This window comes from Pavona decussata, unplaced genomic scaffold (assembly GCF_977016875.1).
Source record: "Pavona decussata unplaced genomic scaffold, jaPavDecu1.1 SCAFFOLD_29, whole genome shotgun sequence".
In the NCBI taxonomy this organism is placed as follows: domain Eukaryota; kingdom Metazoa; phylum Cnidaria; class Anthozoa; order Scleractinia; family Agariciidae; genus Pavona; species Pavona decussata.
In genome coordinates, this window is record NW_028145452.1 from 397,730 (window position 1) to 413,911 (window position 16,182).

The 16,182-nt window shown below is 39.6% G+C and overlaps 1 protein-coding gene across 1 annotated transcript; it reads right to left on the bottom strand.

Annotated features, from left to right (window-relative positions):
• Positions 1-1,825: 1,825 nt before the first annotated feature.
• LOC146484781 (protein O-linked-mannose beta-1,2-N-acetylglucosaminyltransferase 1-like) lies at positions 1,826-15,485 on the bottom strand. The gene is made up of 9 exons (XM_085104225.1): positions 15,014-15,485; positions 11,839-11,921; positions 10,905-11,084; positions 9,929-10,235; positions 7,853-8,121; positions 6,816-6,989; positions 5,984-6,051; positions 4,367-4,660; positions 1,826-2,894 (listed from the first exon to the last, which is right to left on the bottom strand). Exons 1-9 carry the CDS (start codon positions 15,294-15,296, stop codon positions 2,582-2,584), a joined length of 1,971 nt encoding a protein of 656 aa, XP_084960351.1. The 5' UTR covers positions 15,297-15,485; the 3' UTR covers positions 1,826-2,581.
• Positions 15,486-16,182: the final 697 nt, after the last annotated feature.

Below are 16,182 nucleotides of genomic sequence, written 5' to 3' on the forward strand. Positions count from 1 at the left end.
AATAATTAATGTTTGAAATTTGACGACGTTTGCACAAATTGTTTTCCACATATTGCGCCCGCATCCATGTGGCGATGCAACGACACGTCAGCGCGCGCCAAGTACGAAATGAAGAACAAACTTGGTAACCTACTAGGAACTGAGAATTCAAGAAACAAAGCTGTGGATAAGAGTTGTGTTCAACTTGTCAACAGATTTTTAACTCTGTACAAGTTTTAATGCCCCCCGAGAGAAACATGTGTCCATTCCTGGTAATACCTTAAGCAACACTTTCAACGGCGGAGGGGGGGGGGGGGGGCAGAGTGGGCACGCGTTCAATTATGTCATCATTGAGGGTACTGGGGAAACTCACCCTAAGTGCAAGCGTTGCATCACAAATGCAAGCCGTTTCCATCAGCGGGTCCCTTATGTAAAAAGTCTTTTCATCTTGATAAACAATCGTGTGGTGAGGGCTCTCTCACCTACACAAAATCCCAGTTGAAAGCTCACAAACTCTCATCTCAGGCTGCCCACCTTTTCAACGTGGGCTATCAGTTACGCGCAAAAATTTTAGTTGATGAACCAGAGCCAATTTAGCCTACGGTTTCAAGTTATAATTTTAATGTCACTTTTTTTCTGCACTGAAACCGCGTATTAAGCGGACACCATCACTGTAAAATGAACCTGCATTCAACGGACTGCATTAAGCGGCCACTTCAAGTGTTTTTTGAACGCATTTTGTATTTATTATAGGATTACCGTCTATTTAAGAAGCGTGCTTTACGACCCTCTATGAGACTGTTACAACAATGAATATATTGTACAAAATATAAACTAAAATGCAATGAAAAGCGGGCCAATAAACAAGGAGATATGGAAGGGTTCTTGATGAAAACTATTATTTGCACTATGTGTTGGGCAGATACTATCGAGGATCCAGAAGGTGTCGGCTTAACCCTTTAATCCCTAAGAGTGCCAAATGGCACATAATGCCATACCTCTTTCAATATTTGACAGATTTCTATGAATTTTTGACACCAAGATGGTGTTGTGAAGATCTACTCAGTAAAAGGATAAAACCATAACCCCCTTCCATGTATGATATGGTTGACCACCCCCATAACTTTTCAACTTTTTCCCCTTAGAAGTTGTGGGTCTTAAGACATCTCTCACATTAATGAACTTGTTGAGAACTGCAAAATAAGCTATAGTTCAGGGGTATACCTAATATACACAAGGATTGGGACGTTTTTGAACTTTAAAATTTTTACGTTTTAAGGCCATTTATCTCAAAGCTATAACTTTTGTCATTCATAATTTTATCAGTTATGAAATACACTCATGAGTAGCTTTAAAATGGTATATCTTGCATGGACATTGAGTTTGAAGTCTTGGATCTGGAGGAAATGTCGTTTTGCCTTAGGGGTTAAAGGGTTAAGGCCCGGTTCAGACGCCGTAGTTCACATGAGTACAATCGAATTCGAATTTAGACCGGTCCAAATTATTAAATCCCGACTGAATTGATTCAGACGACGAACTTAATAATTCAGCCGAAATTAATACACTGAAGCATACTATGACTGAAGAAAATTGCAGATTTGTAATAAATAAATTTGTAATAATTTCTGCATTTGATTCGGTTCAGGTGAAGTACGATCAAAGCCGGTCCACAGCCGTTATTCCCGGCTGGGCCAGGCGGGAAAAATGGCAGAGCCGATCCGAATTAGATCGGCCGTTCTAAATTGATTCAGACGCCGTACTTCACATGAACTTAATTCATTATTGAATTCGATTCAGCTCATGTGAAGTACGGCGTCTGAACTGGCTTAAGATAGGTTTCAATGTATCTCGTTTTAGGCCTTTTTAATACGTTGAACTTCAACCACCTCAAATATAATTTACGCGTCAGAAAAACAGCAAAAAATCACAGTAAATAAGTCCAATAAACACAAACAACAAAATACTACACTTTATGCTGACATGAATGGCCTTATAGTCGACACTAAGCCTTTGGTGGTCTAAACAGATGAAAATAAAAATCCGTTACTTTCATTTTAATAATGTTTATATTTTGATTCAACTAACCAATTACTGTTTCGGTGACTTACTGATCACGCGTCGAAGTAAAACAACCGAAGATCTACGAAGACCGAGCTAAGATTTCGCGAAGTCTGTACTGTTCTAAAAGCTAACCAATAAGATCGACACAAAAAGACAGAGCGGTTTTCTAACGACTGTCGTAAGATTAAAAATGAAACAACGACAAGGTAAGTCACTACGGCACCAATAGTACTATACAATCAACCAATCAGAAGGCGACGTTTTCCCGTGTAACCGGTACCAAGCGCGGGAAACATGCAAGCGGTGTCAAGTACGGAGACATGCCAGCGCGGGAAACAGTCATGCAACCCATACCAAGCGCGGGATAACATCCAACAGATACTTGGCGCGGGAAACAAGTAACCTCTGAAAAGCACGGGAAAACATGAAACCGGTACGGTATGGAAAACATCGAGTATTCCAAATCAGGATTGGAAAGGCAAATCCAATCACATGTATACAAACTATTTTGAAAAGTCATCAGAAAACCGCTTCACAAATGCTATGACTGTTCGTTTTCCTTCTTTGGTATAAAAATAGGAGTCACATCAGCAGGTTTATGAGTACAGTAAGGCGAAGCCGGGCACCCAACTATTAACACGTGATTCCCCTTTATCCATAACCTCCACATGCTTTTGTGAAATCCACGCACATCCAGATCCCAGATCTTGAGGCATTTGGCTATTTCCTTCCAAGTGGCCCAATCTGTTGGGTGGTCCATTTTCATGTAAAATACAAAGTTTTTGCCTTTTTCGTCAGGAACGAAGTCCTCATTGGCACAAATATTCTTAGAGTGATCTAGCGTTTTTGAAGAGCTGCAGAAAAACGAAAAAAAAAAGCATTGAGCATGAAGTCAATTCACTTCACGCGTGACCAGTATTTCCGAGAATGAAATGAACATTCGAATTCCTCTTTATAATGTCCGTTATTTTAATGAAATGTTGAACATTTCTCTGGAAATCTTAAAGAAAAAAACGCATTAACTGAAAAAAAGATTCAAAACACTTGGGAAACAATTGTTATTCTTGAAATACTTAATGCTGTAACCTGAAGAAAAATTCATAGCCATAGCTTTATACCGTCAATAAACTAGGGAAATTTCAACAGGAACTCTAAAATCTCGCCGGCGATGTTCAAAACTGACATGTAAATTTCACAGCTCCCTTCAAAATTCAAAAATACCGGTCACGCGTAACGTGGATTGACTGTTATTCCAAGAGCGCGCTTTAGATATGAGATGATACATGGCCAACGGGGCGTGTAATAATCCCATATTTAACAAGCGCAAGTAGAACAACTGTTTTATTAAAAATCACCAAGAAAGATTTCGAGATCTTGCTGATTTCGTTTCGCAGGAACAACCAGTAGACGATTAAATGGTCACCAATTCTTGGGCAGGTGATAATAGCTGACATCCCATGGCCGCTAAGCCAATCAACTCACTGGAATTGCATTATACAATGAACCAGTTTTTAACAATAGCAATTATTAAAAACTGGATCATTGTATAATGCAATTTCAGGGATTTGATTGACTTAGCGGCCACGGTATATGAGCCATTATACCATGCTCGAGCAATAGCGACCATTAAATTGTCTTCTGGTTGTTCTTGCGAGGAAAATCAGTAAGAACTAGCAATATTTCGTGATTGTTTTCAATAAAACAATTATTCTACTCACGCTTGTTGGATATGAAACGATTATAGCCCACTCAGCGCTACGTGCCTCGTTGGCTATCTATCATTTCATATATCCAATGCACGCTCGTGGAATAATTGTTAATTATACACTCCCCGTCCAACCTGTATTTCAGGAGGTTTCTCCATATGTTCCAGAACTTGTCCGCTGACGGCCATTTTTTCATCTCTTCAAAACTCATTAATAATTCATAAACCCATTGACCTATCAAATGGTCGATAATACATCACGTGCAGTGACTTTATATCGATAAACCCCCTCCTTATTAGTATGCGGTGTTTTATCAGCTGATAAAACACTCCTCATTAGTATGCGGTGTTTTTCTTGTATGCTAAATTCCAACGTTCACAAAAGCATAATTGTTATGAACTCTATTGACACACGCTTTTCCAGGAATGTTTTTGACGCCGGTCAAAAAAACTCGCAGCACGTGTTTTATCGGGTCTAAAACGCGATAAAACACTTCTGCTCGTTTTTTAAACATTAAACAAAGAAGAGCTGGTCAAATTCGAATTGTCCAAAAGAAAGCTACCCTAATAATTTAGGATAACTGAATTAAATTCTACAACATGTGATAATAAATTGCTCACCTTAGCAAACGTTCAATCTCTTTCTCATAGTTCTCCTTCTTCACCTTTTCCACGTCAAATCGAACGTTTGTTTCTGTGTTGAGCGCATGTTTCTTAAAATACATTTCTTGAAAATACGGATGCATATTGAGTCCTTTTGACCCAAAATGATAAGTGCGGGAAATATCAGGGATAATACACTCCCTTTCCAGTCTGTTTTCTGGAAGTCTCATCCACATATCCCAATCCCAGAATTTGTCCGGTGTCGGCCATTTTGGTTCCAGTTCTTCTTTGTACATCTTACGCTTTAAAACCCTGCAGAGAAAATTTCGAACGCAGGTCAGTAATGTGCATTCAGGGGAGGACACGAGTGACACGACAAGGGAAGTCACTACGTCACCAATAGTACTACACAATGAGCCAATCAGAAGGCGACGTTTTACCGTGTAACCGGTACCAAGCGCGGGAAACATGCAACCGGTGTCAAATACGGAGACATGCAAGCGCGGGAAACATGCAGCCCGTACCAAGCGCGGGAAAACATCCAACAGATACTTAGCGCGGGAAACGAGTAACCTCTGACACACGAGGCGGTTTTGTACGCCGATCGTGGCGAATTTGATCGCCAACGCATCTCGTTACCGCTTGACACGGGAACACTAAGGGCGAATTCATTTGCCAGAACTGGCCAGCTAGACCGACAGTCTGTAAATCAAACGTGTCACTTTGTAGGGGTGGTGATAAGCGCTATTTTGAAGAAATTCGAAGGACTAGGATAAAACTTTTCCTTCACATTGGTATATTCCGTTTACGAACTGCCAGTTCTGACAAATTGGAACCCGCACTAAGCTACACTAGGCGATTTCCTACGCCAATCTTGGCACTCCGTTGCTGCCGCCGTTTTGAAAATTGTGATAAAATCGTGTAACCTGATTTGTTGAATTAGATTGCGATTCACAGCGGCAAACGTATAAAATTGCGGTAGTGGGCACACTAGGCGAATGACGGTGAATTTAATCGCCAGTATCTCCCATGCCAGATAGCGCGGCGATTTTGTACGAAGATCAGTAAGGTCGGCAAGGTCAAGCGACTTGTATAAACTGCAAATCTTTTCCAGACGTTTGAGGATCCTGGATCCAACACCAGTTAGTTACAAGTTATTTTTTTCCTGATCGTTCTGTGATCTTTTATCCACTGCAGTCTGTTAGCATATCTGTTTTCTAGCCTTGGTACATGATTTATGTACTGTCAGTAACGGATGGATGTTTTGAGGATTATACAGGGAAACAGAAAATAATAACACCATACCACTCCGGCAAGAGGACTACGGTGATAAATGATTCAATTGAGCGGATAACGTGGTTTTCAATGAGTGTCGAAAGTAATTCGAGTTTACTTTGGTTTTACTTTAATGTGCACTGTGATTAGTTAGAAAAGGTCACGCCACTTTCTCAACCAATGAGCCAAACCAAAACCGCCGTCGCACGCGTGTTCCCGCGCTTGGCGCCGGTGCATGTATTTGCTTCAAATTCTGATTGGTTCATTGCGCTGTTTGCGTCTGTTGTAATTGGCCTGAGAAATTGCGTTGGTTTTAGTTTTCAATATTTTATTGAACACCGCTGTAATCAACCAACTTACCAACCAAGCCCGGGCATAGTTTCTATCCTGTACAGCATGGCGGGGTCACCAACTGTGTGCTCGTAACCCTAAAAAACAAAATTAGCATAGTTCACAGTGAATCACACACAAACAAAAAACATCTGAAACAAACAGTTTGCATGTATTCGGGGTGACTAAGTATATTAACAAAACAGGGTCAATGCTTTGTCACCAAAAAAGAAAATAGTAATCTCAAATTGCACTGTGTGTACACTGTACATAAAATGTTGGGAAAGGGCTATGGGATCCTAGCCCCACCTTTTTGTTAAAGAAAGTTAAGACTCAGGGTTGGAATTCTTAATTTCTGAACCATTTTATTACAGGAGATCTCAGCTGGCCTGAAATTCTGCTGAAACCTGTATGCAAACATTTCAAATACACGTATAAACACCACACTGAAATCTACGACACAGAGAACAGAAAAGGCCATTTCTAAGTTGCGATAAGCCTTGTTATCAAAGCGAGCTAAGCTTGTTTGGCAATTGCTTATTTCTTTGATTTATCGTAAATTAACCCAAAAGCCCTAACAGTGATCAGCATCAAATTTCGCTTTTTAATATCAATACTTATTCAACCCCTGAGGTCATGAGAATTAAGGATATGATCACCCAAGGCGAATTTTCTTGATATTTTAATAACTTCTCCATAGTACATGCATAAGAAAAGTGTGGGGAAAACATGGGAGAATTTGGGGTTAATGGATTAAAAGGACTTAAAGCAAAACCATTTAGATCCAGAATTGGTAAAATTTAAAAAATTTACACTGATATTTGACAAGCCTGCATTCTCAGTGAGAATGTCAACAGCTCACCTGATCATTCCATGCCGATACACAATACAGGCTTTGATCCTCCTTAAGTAACGGCAACAACTGGTGGAAATACCAGAAAATATCAGTTGACACGTCCAAATCTTCCTCCAGTATGATCATGTACTCTGCATCTGGATACAAGTTGAATGTCGTTGTTAAACTTGCTTTGTAATGCTGTTGGTAAAAAAGAAAAAAATAGAATACACACGCTTACACAGAGAGCAAGGTGCAAGTGTTCAAAGCCAGATCATTAATTAAGTCCTGGGTTAATACAACCTTTGATGTGAGTTAAATTAATAATCAATAAAGATTCTTCCGAAAGCTTGCTCTCGCTATCATTATTATTTTTTTTTTTTTGGGGGGGGGGGGGGGGGGAGGGGAGGGGAGGATCTCTACTTTTGGGATTTATTAGCAGCCACAATTTTCTGATGTCACTTTCGGGTGCAGGGGGTCGTTACTGTCGGAATTTTAAGTTAGTTGCAACAGCTTATCTACGTATAATAAATATGTCATGGTAATATTTTCCTAGTTAGGGGATAAGACACAAAAAGAAGGAAGTGACTTTAGCCCTATTCACACCAACAAAACATGTTTAATTAAACCGGGTTTAACAAAATGAAAATTGGTAACAGAAAGCTGAACCATTGACTTTTACATAGGATTCAAGTAAACTTTAACTTATGCTTTCACTTGAGCTAAATCTGTGGTCAACAAAAATCCGAAAGCAGCTTTTATGAAGGAAACAATTTTAAACTGTATTTAACTAAACAGCTTTTAAACGTGTTTAAGCCTTGGTGTGAATGGGGCATTTGTTTTGCTGACTTTCGATTACGTTACTTGATGTCATACCAGGAGTTGTCTACAAAGATGATATTTTGACCAAGCAAAACTAGGGATTTGGTGTAGGTGACTGACATAAAAAATACAGAAAACAATGAAAAAAGATAAAGAGAAAGAAAGGGTAACCAGAAGCAGTGCATCATGCACAGCAAGTGACGGCCACTTAACAGTAAAATTGCTGGCATAATAAATGTCACCTGAGAGATTCTTGCATTCTTGCTACTGATGGGTGTGTGCTGAATTCCTCTGATGCCAAACAGACGAGCGACTGCCAAGGGTTCCTCAAAGTATCCATCAATAAAAACAGTCATTTTAGTGGGATCTGCTCCCTGGGCAGACAGAACAGATCGGATCATGCGGTACAGGTAGTTTGGTCTGTTACTGGCGATGATAGCTACTGGTAGGGTCATTCTCTCTCCATTTGGTAGAGGGTCTCCTTTTATATCCAATGGTGCAGGGTTTGAACCTTCCACAATGCAAACATGCGAAATAAACAGAGGGAAGTGCAAAACTGATACCAAAATAATTAAATTTTCATACTTCTGTTTTATTAATCCTTGAATTGTAATCAGTCAAGAATTCAGTCATTGACCGCAAATGACAAGAATAAACTATAAACTTTATTAATTTTATTATTATTATTATTATTATTATTATTATTATTATTATTATCATTATCATTATTAGTGTATGCCACAGAATGTTAAAATAATTTTAACAACTGTTGTTCTTGTACAAAAATTGAAAAAACAAATTCCTTATAAATTTTTCTTCTTCACGTCTGAGGTGTATAAAAGCATTAAATTACACTTCTGACTGGGTACAATAATGCTGCGAGACAAGAGACTAGGGACAGCATGGCTGTGACGTCAATACCGGGATGTTTGGTCTAGCAGTTTCTCTATTCCTTAGACAGGGCTTCTGATAATTCGCGGGAAAAAAGTCAAATTTCGCAGGATTTTTGGAGACAAATTCGCGGAGAAAACGGCCGATTTCGCGGGAATTTTGGGGGCAAATTTCGCCGAAAAACAAAAAAGAAAGCCATGAAGAAAGATTCCAGAAAAAAAAAATGGAAGGATGTCAAATTCAGGGCAAGAAAGAAAACGCAAAAGTTCATCCAACCCAGTTCTCAAGGCAATTGTACTTGTTTCGAGGTACAAGAAAAACATAAGCTTTACCGAAACGCCCGGCCGGTTAACCTCCTTTTTCAGCTGCAATTTAGAGCCGAACACAGCAACGCAATAAATTTCTTTTCTCTCCTTGATCTCTTATGTTGCTTTGCAGTATAAATGGCAAGATTGTTCGTGATCGAAGGTTCAAATCCATTTGTGAAGTCAAAACATTGTTGTGTCTTCGATCGATTCGATCGTGTCCTGCACGGACGATTAAACAGGTGCCTGCATTACTACAGACAGCAGTTTCCTTTCCCAATCCGTATAGTGTCACCGAAAAGTCTTCTCATTTCTTGTGCTCAGTTTTTCGCAACATTGCTCCAAGAACGCCTTGTAGTTATGGTACGTTACGTTTACTCGTGGCAGTGACGAAATGTCAAGATAAATTTGCATTCATGGAAAGTAAACAGCCCCAGTAGCCAAGATAAGTTTCAAATATGTTGTACCGACATGTATTTGGTAGGATTTTTAACGAATTTCGCGGTATTACGCGTTTTTTTGTGAATTTCGCGGGATTCCGCGGATATACCTGAATTTCGCGGCTCCGCGACCGTGCGAAATATCAGAAGCCCTGCTTAGTTGTTTCATTCTGAGTATTGTATAATTCCAACAATCCCATTCACAGTTTTGTCCACATAGTTTTCTTCCTCTGCACCCAAAAAACTAGTTTTGTTGACAATGGGGCCCAAAGTGCAAGTACTGTAATACGCATACAAGTTTACTGTACACCTCAGATTGCAAAGCAAAAATTTTCACAAATTGTTTAACAGACAGACAACACTATCAAAAAAATTGTACGTTTATAAGAACTTGTTGCAGGTAAATGAAACACTACATGTCGTTTCAAATCAATACAAGAAACTGTATGTACTTTCACAGTTATTTGCTAGAAGGACAGATTGAAGTTTTTGGTAAGGCTTGCATCAACAAACGTGCAAAGCAAAGGTTTGACAAATCCCACAAAAATGGTTGATGCGACTTGCATCGGACCATTTTCATTGACCAATCAGACTGGAGAACACAATCAACTTTACCAGATGTTTTCCCTTAAGGCAAACATCTGGGTACAAGATTATCTCTGCTCCAGATTGCATTACTTACAGCTACAAACACTGCCATATCCTTCAAACTTGTCACAGAATTCTTTCCGTCTCCTTGTTGCATCACTATCCTCCCACGAACAAGATGCACTATCTTCAGACTCTAATGTTACAAGGGCCTGAATTGTTAAGGACTCTGCCCATGAGTCAAAATTAGGCGACTTCCTGTGTCCTTCTGCACTGACGGCCCCTCGCTTTTGAACGACAAAGGCCCAAGTATCCCTGAAGTTGAGATTTTTAAAGTTTTCACTTCCAAGTGTGCTCATAAGATTCCGTGCTGTCTTCTTTAGTTGGTATGCACCTTCATCCTGATGGAGAACATAGTATAGATACGGACTAATAAAACATTAACACCAAGATTGTACAGTCAGTATTACAGCTCATTGGAAATTCAATTGCCTGGCATGCTGTTTGTTACCATGTTTGAGTGGTTTCCTTTTACAAAGTGACCATTTAAAACAGGTCAAGAATATAGAAACAGCTCATTGGGACTTAGTGAAGGGTGACTGCAACTGCTTAATAGAGGTCAGAGTTACAGTAATTAAGGGAAGTAGTTTTCGGGACTTTGACAACTGACCACTTAATAGATGGTGACCGATTAATGCGGTGCTACAACGTATTTACAGTGCGACGCGCCTTACCACGGTCACGCAACAAACTATTTTTACAAGTTAGCCAACCAGGATATCCGAATTTCATTAACGGTCATGTCTCCTTGCATGAAGTCCAACAGGCAAGTAACGCAACAACGAATTATTGAAAACATGTCGTTTTGTATTGGCTAACTTGCAAAATGAAGTTTGTTGGGTGGCCATGGTAAGGTGCGTTGCACTGTAATACAGGTTCAACTGTACTCTGTACATGTAATAAATAATTAATATAAATAATTATTCCTCCTTTTTATGGTGTTTGTTTTAAAATGATTACATGTAAGTATCAAAACAATTTCAATGATAGTTGGTCAACAGAAAACTCACCCGTATTGTAAAGCACAAGATTCTTCCATCAGAAATCATGTTGACAAATAAAACCAGAGCATCCGAGTCTTCTTTACTGGCAAATGTATCAAATGCCCTGGTTGCCATGACAGCACCAGTCTTTTGATTGAGTACAGCAACGTTCACACCCCTGGTTTGCTCATCTGTACCCTCCAACACCTTAAAAATCGAAGCAAAGTAGATTTTATTTGGGGTAGCAAGGGGTTGGAGAATGGATAGACTACAGACCATTCATAGGAGGCAGGACAGAGGAAACAAATTTGTGAGGTGAGGCAAAAATTCATATTACAGTCAATCCACATCACCCGTGACCAGTATTTTTGAAATTTGAACAGAGTTTTGAAATTTACATGACAGTTTTGAACATCGCCGGCGAGATTTTAGAGTTTCCGTAGAAATTTCACTGGTTTATTGACGGTATAAAGCTATGAGTTTTTCTTTACTTTACAGCATTAAATTTCAAGAATAATTATTTATTGTTTCCCAAGTATTTTGAAACTTTTTTTCAGTTAATGCGTCTTTTTTTGGAAAGATTTCCAGAGAAATGTTCAACATTCCATTAAAATACCGGACATTACAAAGAGGAATTTCGAATGTTCAGTTCATTCTTGGAAATACATGTACTGGTCATGCGTGAAGTGGATTGACTGTAAACCTTACAATGAGATACTCATCTAAAACAAATTTATGTTTGATTTTCTGCCTTTTCCCAAAAAGTTACAGGGATTTTAATCTAATGGTCAATAACTTAGATTTTTACAAACTAAGTGATCACATTGCCCATAAAATTGCTGGTAAACCCAACATTCAGTACAACAGTGTGACTCAATGGCGTTAGAAAGGTGCAATTTTAAAAACTAAATGTCATGTACACTGTATTCCAACATGTGTCGTGACTGAGTGTCACCCTTACCTTGGTGCCGTCCACTGTGATAGAGGCCACATCTTTACTTGACTGAACTTCAATGGTAATCCTACGACCCTCGACTTGAGAACCTGCGTATATTACAACAAAGCTACAAATTAATTTTATCCTTGAAAGCCAGACTGCATTTTATATAGGGTGCAAATTAATGTTGTGTCACTTACACTAATGACACAGATAATGGATCAGAGAATTAACTATGCAGTGTATGTTATGACACCACAAGCTTTTAGCTCGAAGACTCATCATATTGAAATAAAGGCTTACTACTACTACTACTAGAGTGCTAAAGAGAACCCATAAATTTCCTGCCAAGTGTGTTCCCTAGCAGGAAATTCATAGGTTCACTTTAGCATTCTGAGATACACTGCAAATTTAATTACATCTACAGTTGTACAGTTGTATTTTACTGTATAATATATAAGGTTACATAAAAGATTTCAGAATGGGTTTCAAAAGAGCTCATCCCATTCGTGTGGACTTACGAGGCTCTGGGTAGTGCATATTGTATCTTTGGGATAGGCTTAAATGTACATCACATGGAATACACCCTGGCTTAACAAACAGTCCAACCCCTGACCATGAAAAAATGGGAGGTTTTGTGAGTTCCAAAGGTGCAAGCTTCCAGGAGGTCCAGGGCAAGTGACGGGGATGATCAAATGGAGGCAAAAATCAAAACTCCAAAAAATCCCCAGGGCTTCCAACAAAACCCAAAACAATCCCTGGACTAAATTAACCCCCAAAGAAATCCCATGCTAAATTACCAAGCCTTAAAAATTTCCAGAAAGCATTAAATGATATGACACGAAAAATAAAAACATTAGAAATTAAATGTTTGTGTTTGTTCATTCATCATACCATCTGAAGTTATCTTCTCCGCATCTGGTAGTCATTCTAACAACACTCGAGACATCCAAGAACATTTTCTGTTTCAACAATAACATTATGCAGAATGACAACGCGGCCGGGATATGCGGGCACTACCATGAATTTTCAGATTGTTTTGAATACCTCAAAAAATCCCTACTGAAATCAAGCCACCCAAAAAAATACTTGCCAAATTTTTCCTACCCAAAAAATTCCAGGAATCCAAAGATTCAAACACAAAAAAAAAATCCTTCGATCATCCCCGTCACTTGAAATCCGGAGTACCCCCCCCCCCCCCCCCCCCCCGGCATGCTCCCCTAGGAAATTATTGCTATGATTCAATTTACCACCCAGGGCACTAATTTACTTTTGGTAGCTAAAGGGACGGTGCTTATTCGAGGGAGGGAACTTTATTTACAGAAAGGACTCTTGTTATTTTTTGGTTTTTCTTTTATATAAACATGGGAGAATGAATAGGCACTTCATTGAATAACAGAAACTGTAATATTACATGTAACAACTGTTTATGATGCAAGCTGATCGCTGCGACTGGTGTACAAAATCACCCTGTCAAGCAGCAACGAAATTTGCTTTGGCGATCAAGTATAAAATCGCCTAGTGTGTTGCTGGCTTTAATTCCATTGTGTTTGATTTGTTCAAACATCAAACACACCATAAAGTTTCTACTACAAACACAGATGATTTGCGGTGGAGAGATGATGCTAGGTTAATGGCAACTAAGTAGTGACATGGTTGACTGCCCCGGGTGGGATACTCGGGTATAAACGTGACGGGGGGGGGGGGGGGGGGGGGGGTCCGACGGAGCCTAATATTTTGCACTCAAAATAATACATGGACATTATATTGTGCACCAAAAAAAATACAAGATGGGAAATTTTACACCCAAAAAAATACATGACTTTTATACCCTAAAAATGCGATCTTAAGAACAGTATACATACTGCCTTTCTGCCTTTCGGGAACTTTGGCTTGAATTGCGTAAGAACCATTAGCCTGGCAGAAATTAGAACCCAAAAAAATACACGCAGATTTTTCAGACCCAAAAAAATACACGGTTAAATCTTCAACCCCCAAAAAAATACAGGAGTTGAAAATTTTAGACCCAAAAAAATACGTCGGACCCCCCCCCCCCCCCCCCCCCCCGGTAACGTTTGCAAGGTGGCTGGTGGCGAGTCTTCGTACCGTGGTGGCAAGATAACTGGAAACCATTGTTACTGGTGAATTTGCCTTTTGTTGGTATAAATTACTCGCAAAGCAAGTAATGTCTGGGTCAATTCCAAAAGCGATCATCCCCCCCCCCCCCCCCCGGGCATTTGACTTTTTTAAAAATGCCTGATCAAATTCCCCTCTATATGAGCCAATTTCTAGGTCAAATGCCCCACTGGTTGGGGCTGAAAAGTCATCGTGTTGGTTTTTTTTTTGTATTCACTAGCTCTGTTTATATAAAAATCAACGAAATTCATACATTAATAAATTTAAAACAATTTATTATTAAAGATAATGCATAACATCACATATGATCCGATACTCACTTTTCTTTTATATTAAATGTACATGAAGTTTGCTAATACGTGTGATAACAAGAACAATGATAAGAAACACTATGTTATGAAACCTAGACATGCCAACAAGTCGAGCTTCGAACGCCGAGCAAAGGGAGAACGAAGCTTGAGGGAACTTGGACATACCACTGAAAATGAGAAGCGAAGGGCAATATGTAACCCCACCATGCCAAAAACAATCTCAGATATATTTGTTGGAACGCTTCTCTATGGCTTACTACATTAAAAACTGTTTGACGCAAAATATACGCGTAAATTCTGGCTCTGAATAAAGCATTCCGACAATTTATGCGACCGCTGACCAGCATTTTTTCGACGGGTCAAATGCCCGATGGGTCGGGTTTCTATTCGCGTCAAATGCCCCACTATGTGGAGCCGAACAGGGGTCAAATGCCCGGGGGTTGCCCGGGGGGGGGGGGGGGGGAAGATCGCGCTTGGAATTGACTGATACATAACAAGGTTATCACAGGTGTGTAAATCAAAGAAAGACTTTAAGCACAATGATTGCCCCACGAGCGGGCAAGATTTTCACACCGACCAGATATTAATTATGTATACATTCTGTCACTCAAACTATAACGTTCGCTCGACAGTGGTGCATATATAATCAATGTTTGGACTCTCTGCCCGCTGGTCAATCCAGTTCATTAAATGACACGTTTAAAAGTGGACCTGTAATCTGTTGTTGCTCCATAACACCTTCAGAAGCTTACCTGGGTTTTGTTTGCGTTCCAATCCACTTCTGTCCTCTTGAACTTTGTTGGTATTCGGACCATGTGCGTCCCTCTGATACCTTTTCGTTGTATCCCATATGAATATCAAATTTATGATTACTGTCACGCAAAGAACTATCACCAATATCCACTGAATTATCCTGCTAAAGATCCCTTTCTTTCGTACGCGAATCGGCGTCTTCTTGCAAGGAACAGGGATGCTGAAGTACGCCGACGCCGGCGTGAAAGGTTTCGCGTTCGGGTTGGGCTGCCACGAACTCATATTGAATTAATTCGTCCCAACTAAATTTCGAGCATGTGAAAAAATAGTCGCACTTTCAAAGCCATGGAATTTACCCATCACTGCTGGGTTCCAAGAGAAAGCTCTAAGCTACTGATCGCGCTAAACAGTCTTCATTAGATTGAGTATGTTGATCGACGTGTCAAACTGTAATTTCTCCCCCAGAGCGTGAGTCCTCTGTGTCCTCGTTTATTGTTGTTGCTTAGTAGCCAGGCAATGCCGATAAAATGGAAAAATGGAAATACAGGGAGAAAAACGAATGGGTATTTATAGAAGGGGCTGGCTTGCTGGGAGTTATTTTTTATATATTTATTTTCCCATTTCTGGATTCAAGAAAGGGGGAATTATTTCAAACCATGAGCTTTGAACAAAACTTAAATTGGCCTTTCCAAAAATTTACCACACAACTTACAACTGAAAGGGACCGCAAACGAAAATGCTGCAAGTATACGCAGGATCTGTACAAGATCTAATCAGCCAAAAATATAAATTGTGTTTGCAAGGACCACCGTGACAAAATAAAAGTACCGGATCCTGTAGTGAAGGATCTAATCAGCAAAAAAATTGTAAAGCATATAATCTAAAAAAAGAGCAAGGCTGATTTCACGGTCAGGGAAGTATATTTTCCAATATTTCGAAAGGCACGGCCTTTCTTCTTCAGGGTATGTTTGAGACTGACCCTGTGGCAAGATACGTTACAATTTAAAACCAAATTAAATTGTAACGTATCTTGCCACAGGGTCAGTCTCAAACATACCCTGAAGAAGAAAGGCCGTGCCTTTCGAAATATTGGAAAATATACTTCCCTGACCGTGAAATCAGCCTTGCTCTTTTTTTAGATTATATGCTTTAAATGACTCAAATTTCT

Bases quoted from the DNA above. Each gene is read 5' to 3' on its own strand.
- LOC146484781 (XM_085104225.1), bottom strand. From the start codon at position 15,296: ATGAGTTCGTGGCAGCCCAACCCGAACGCGAAACCTTTCACGCCGGCG. The intron at 6,990-7,852 runs GTGACATTTATT...TTTTACCAACAG, and splicing joins AGAATGCAAGAATCTCTCAG to CATTACAAAGCAAGTTTAAC. The intron at 2,895-4,366 runs GTGAGCAATTTA...GTTTTTCTGCAG, and splicing joins GAGATTGAACGTTTGCTAAG to CTCTTCAAAAACGCTAGATC.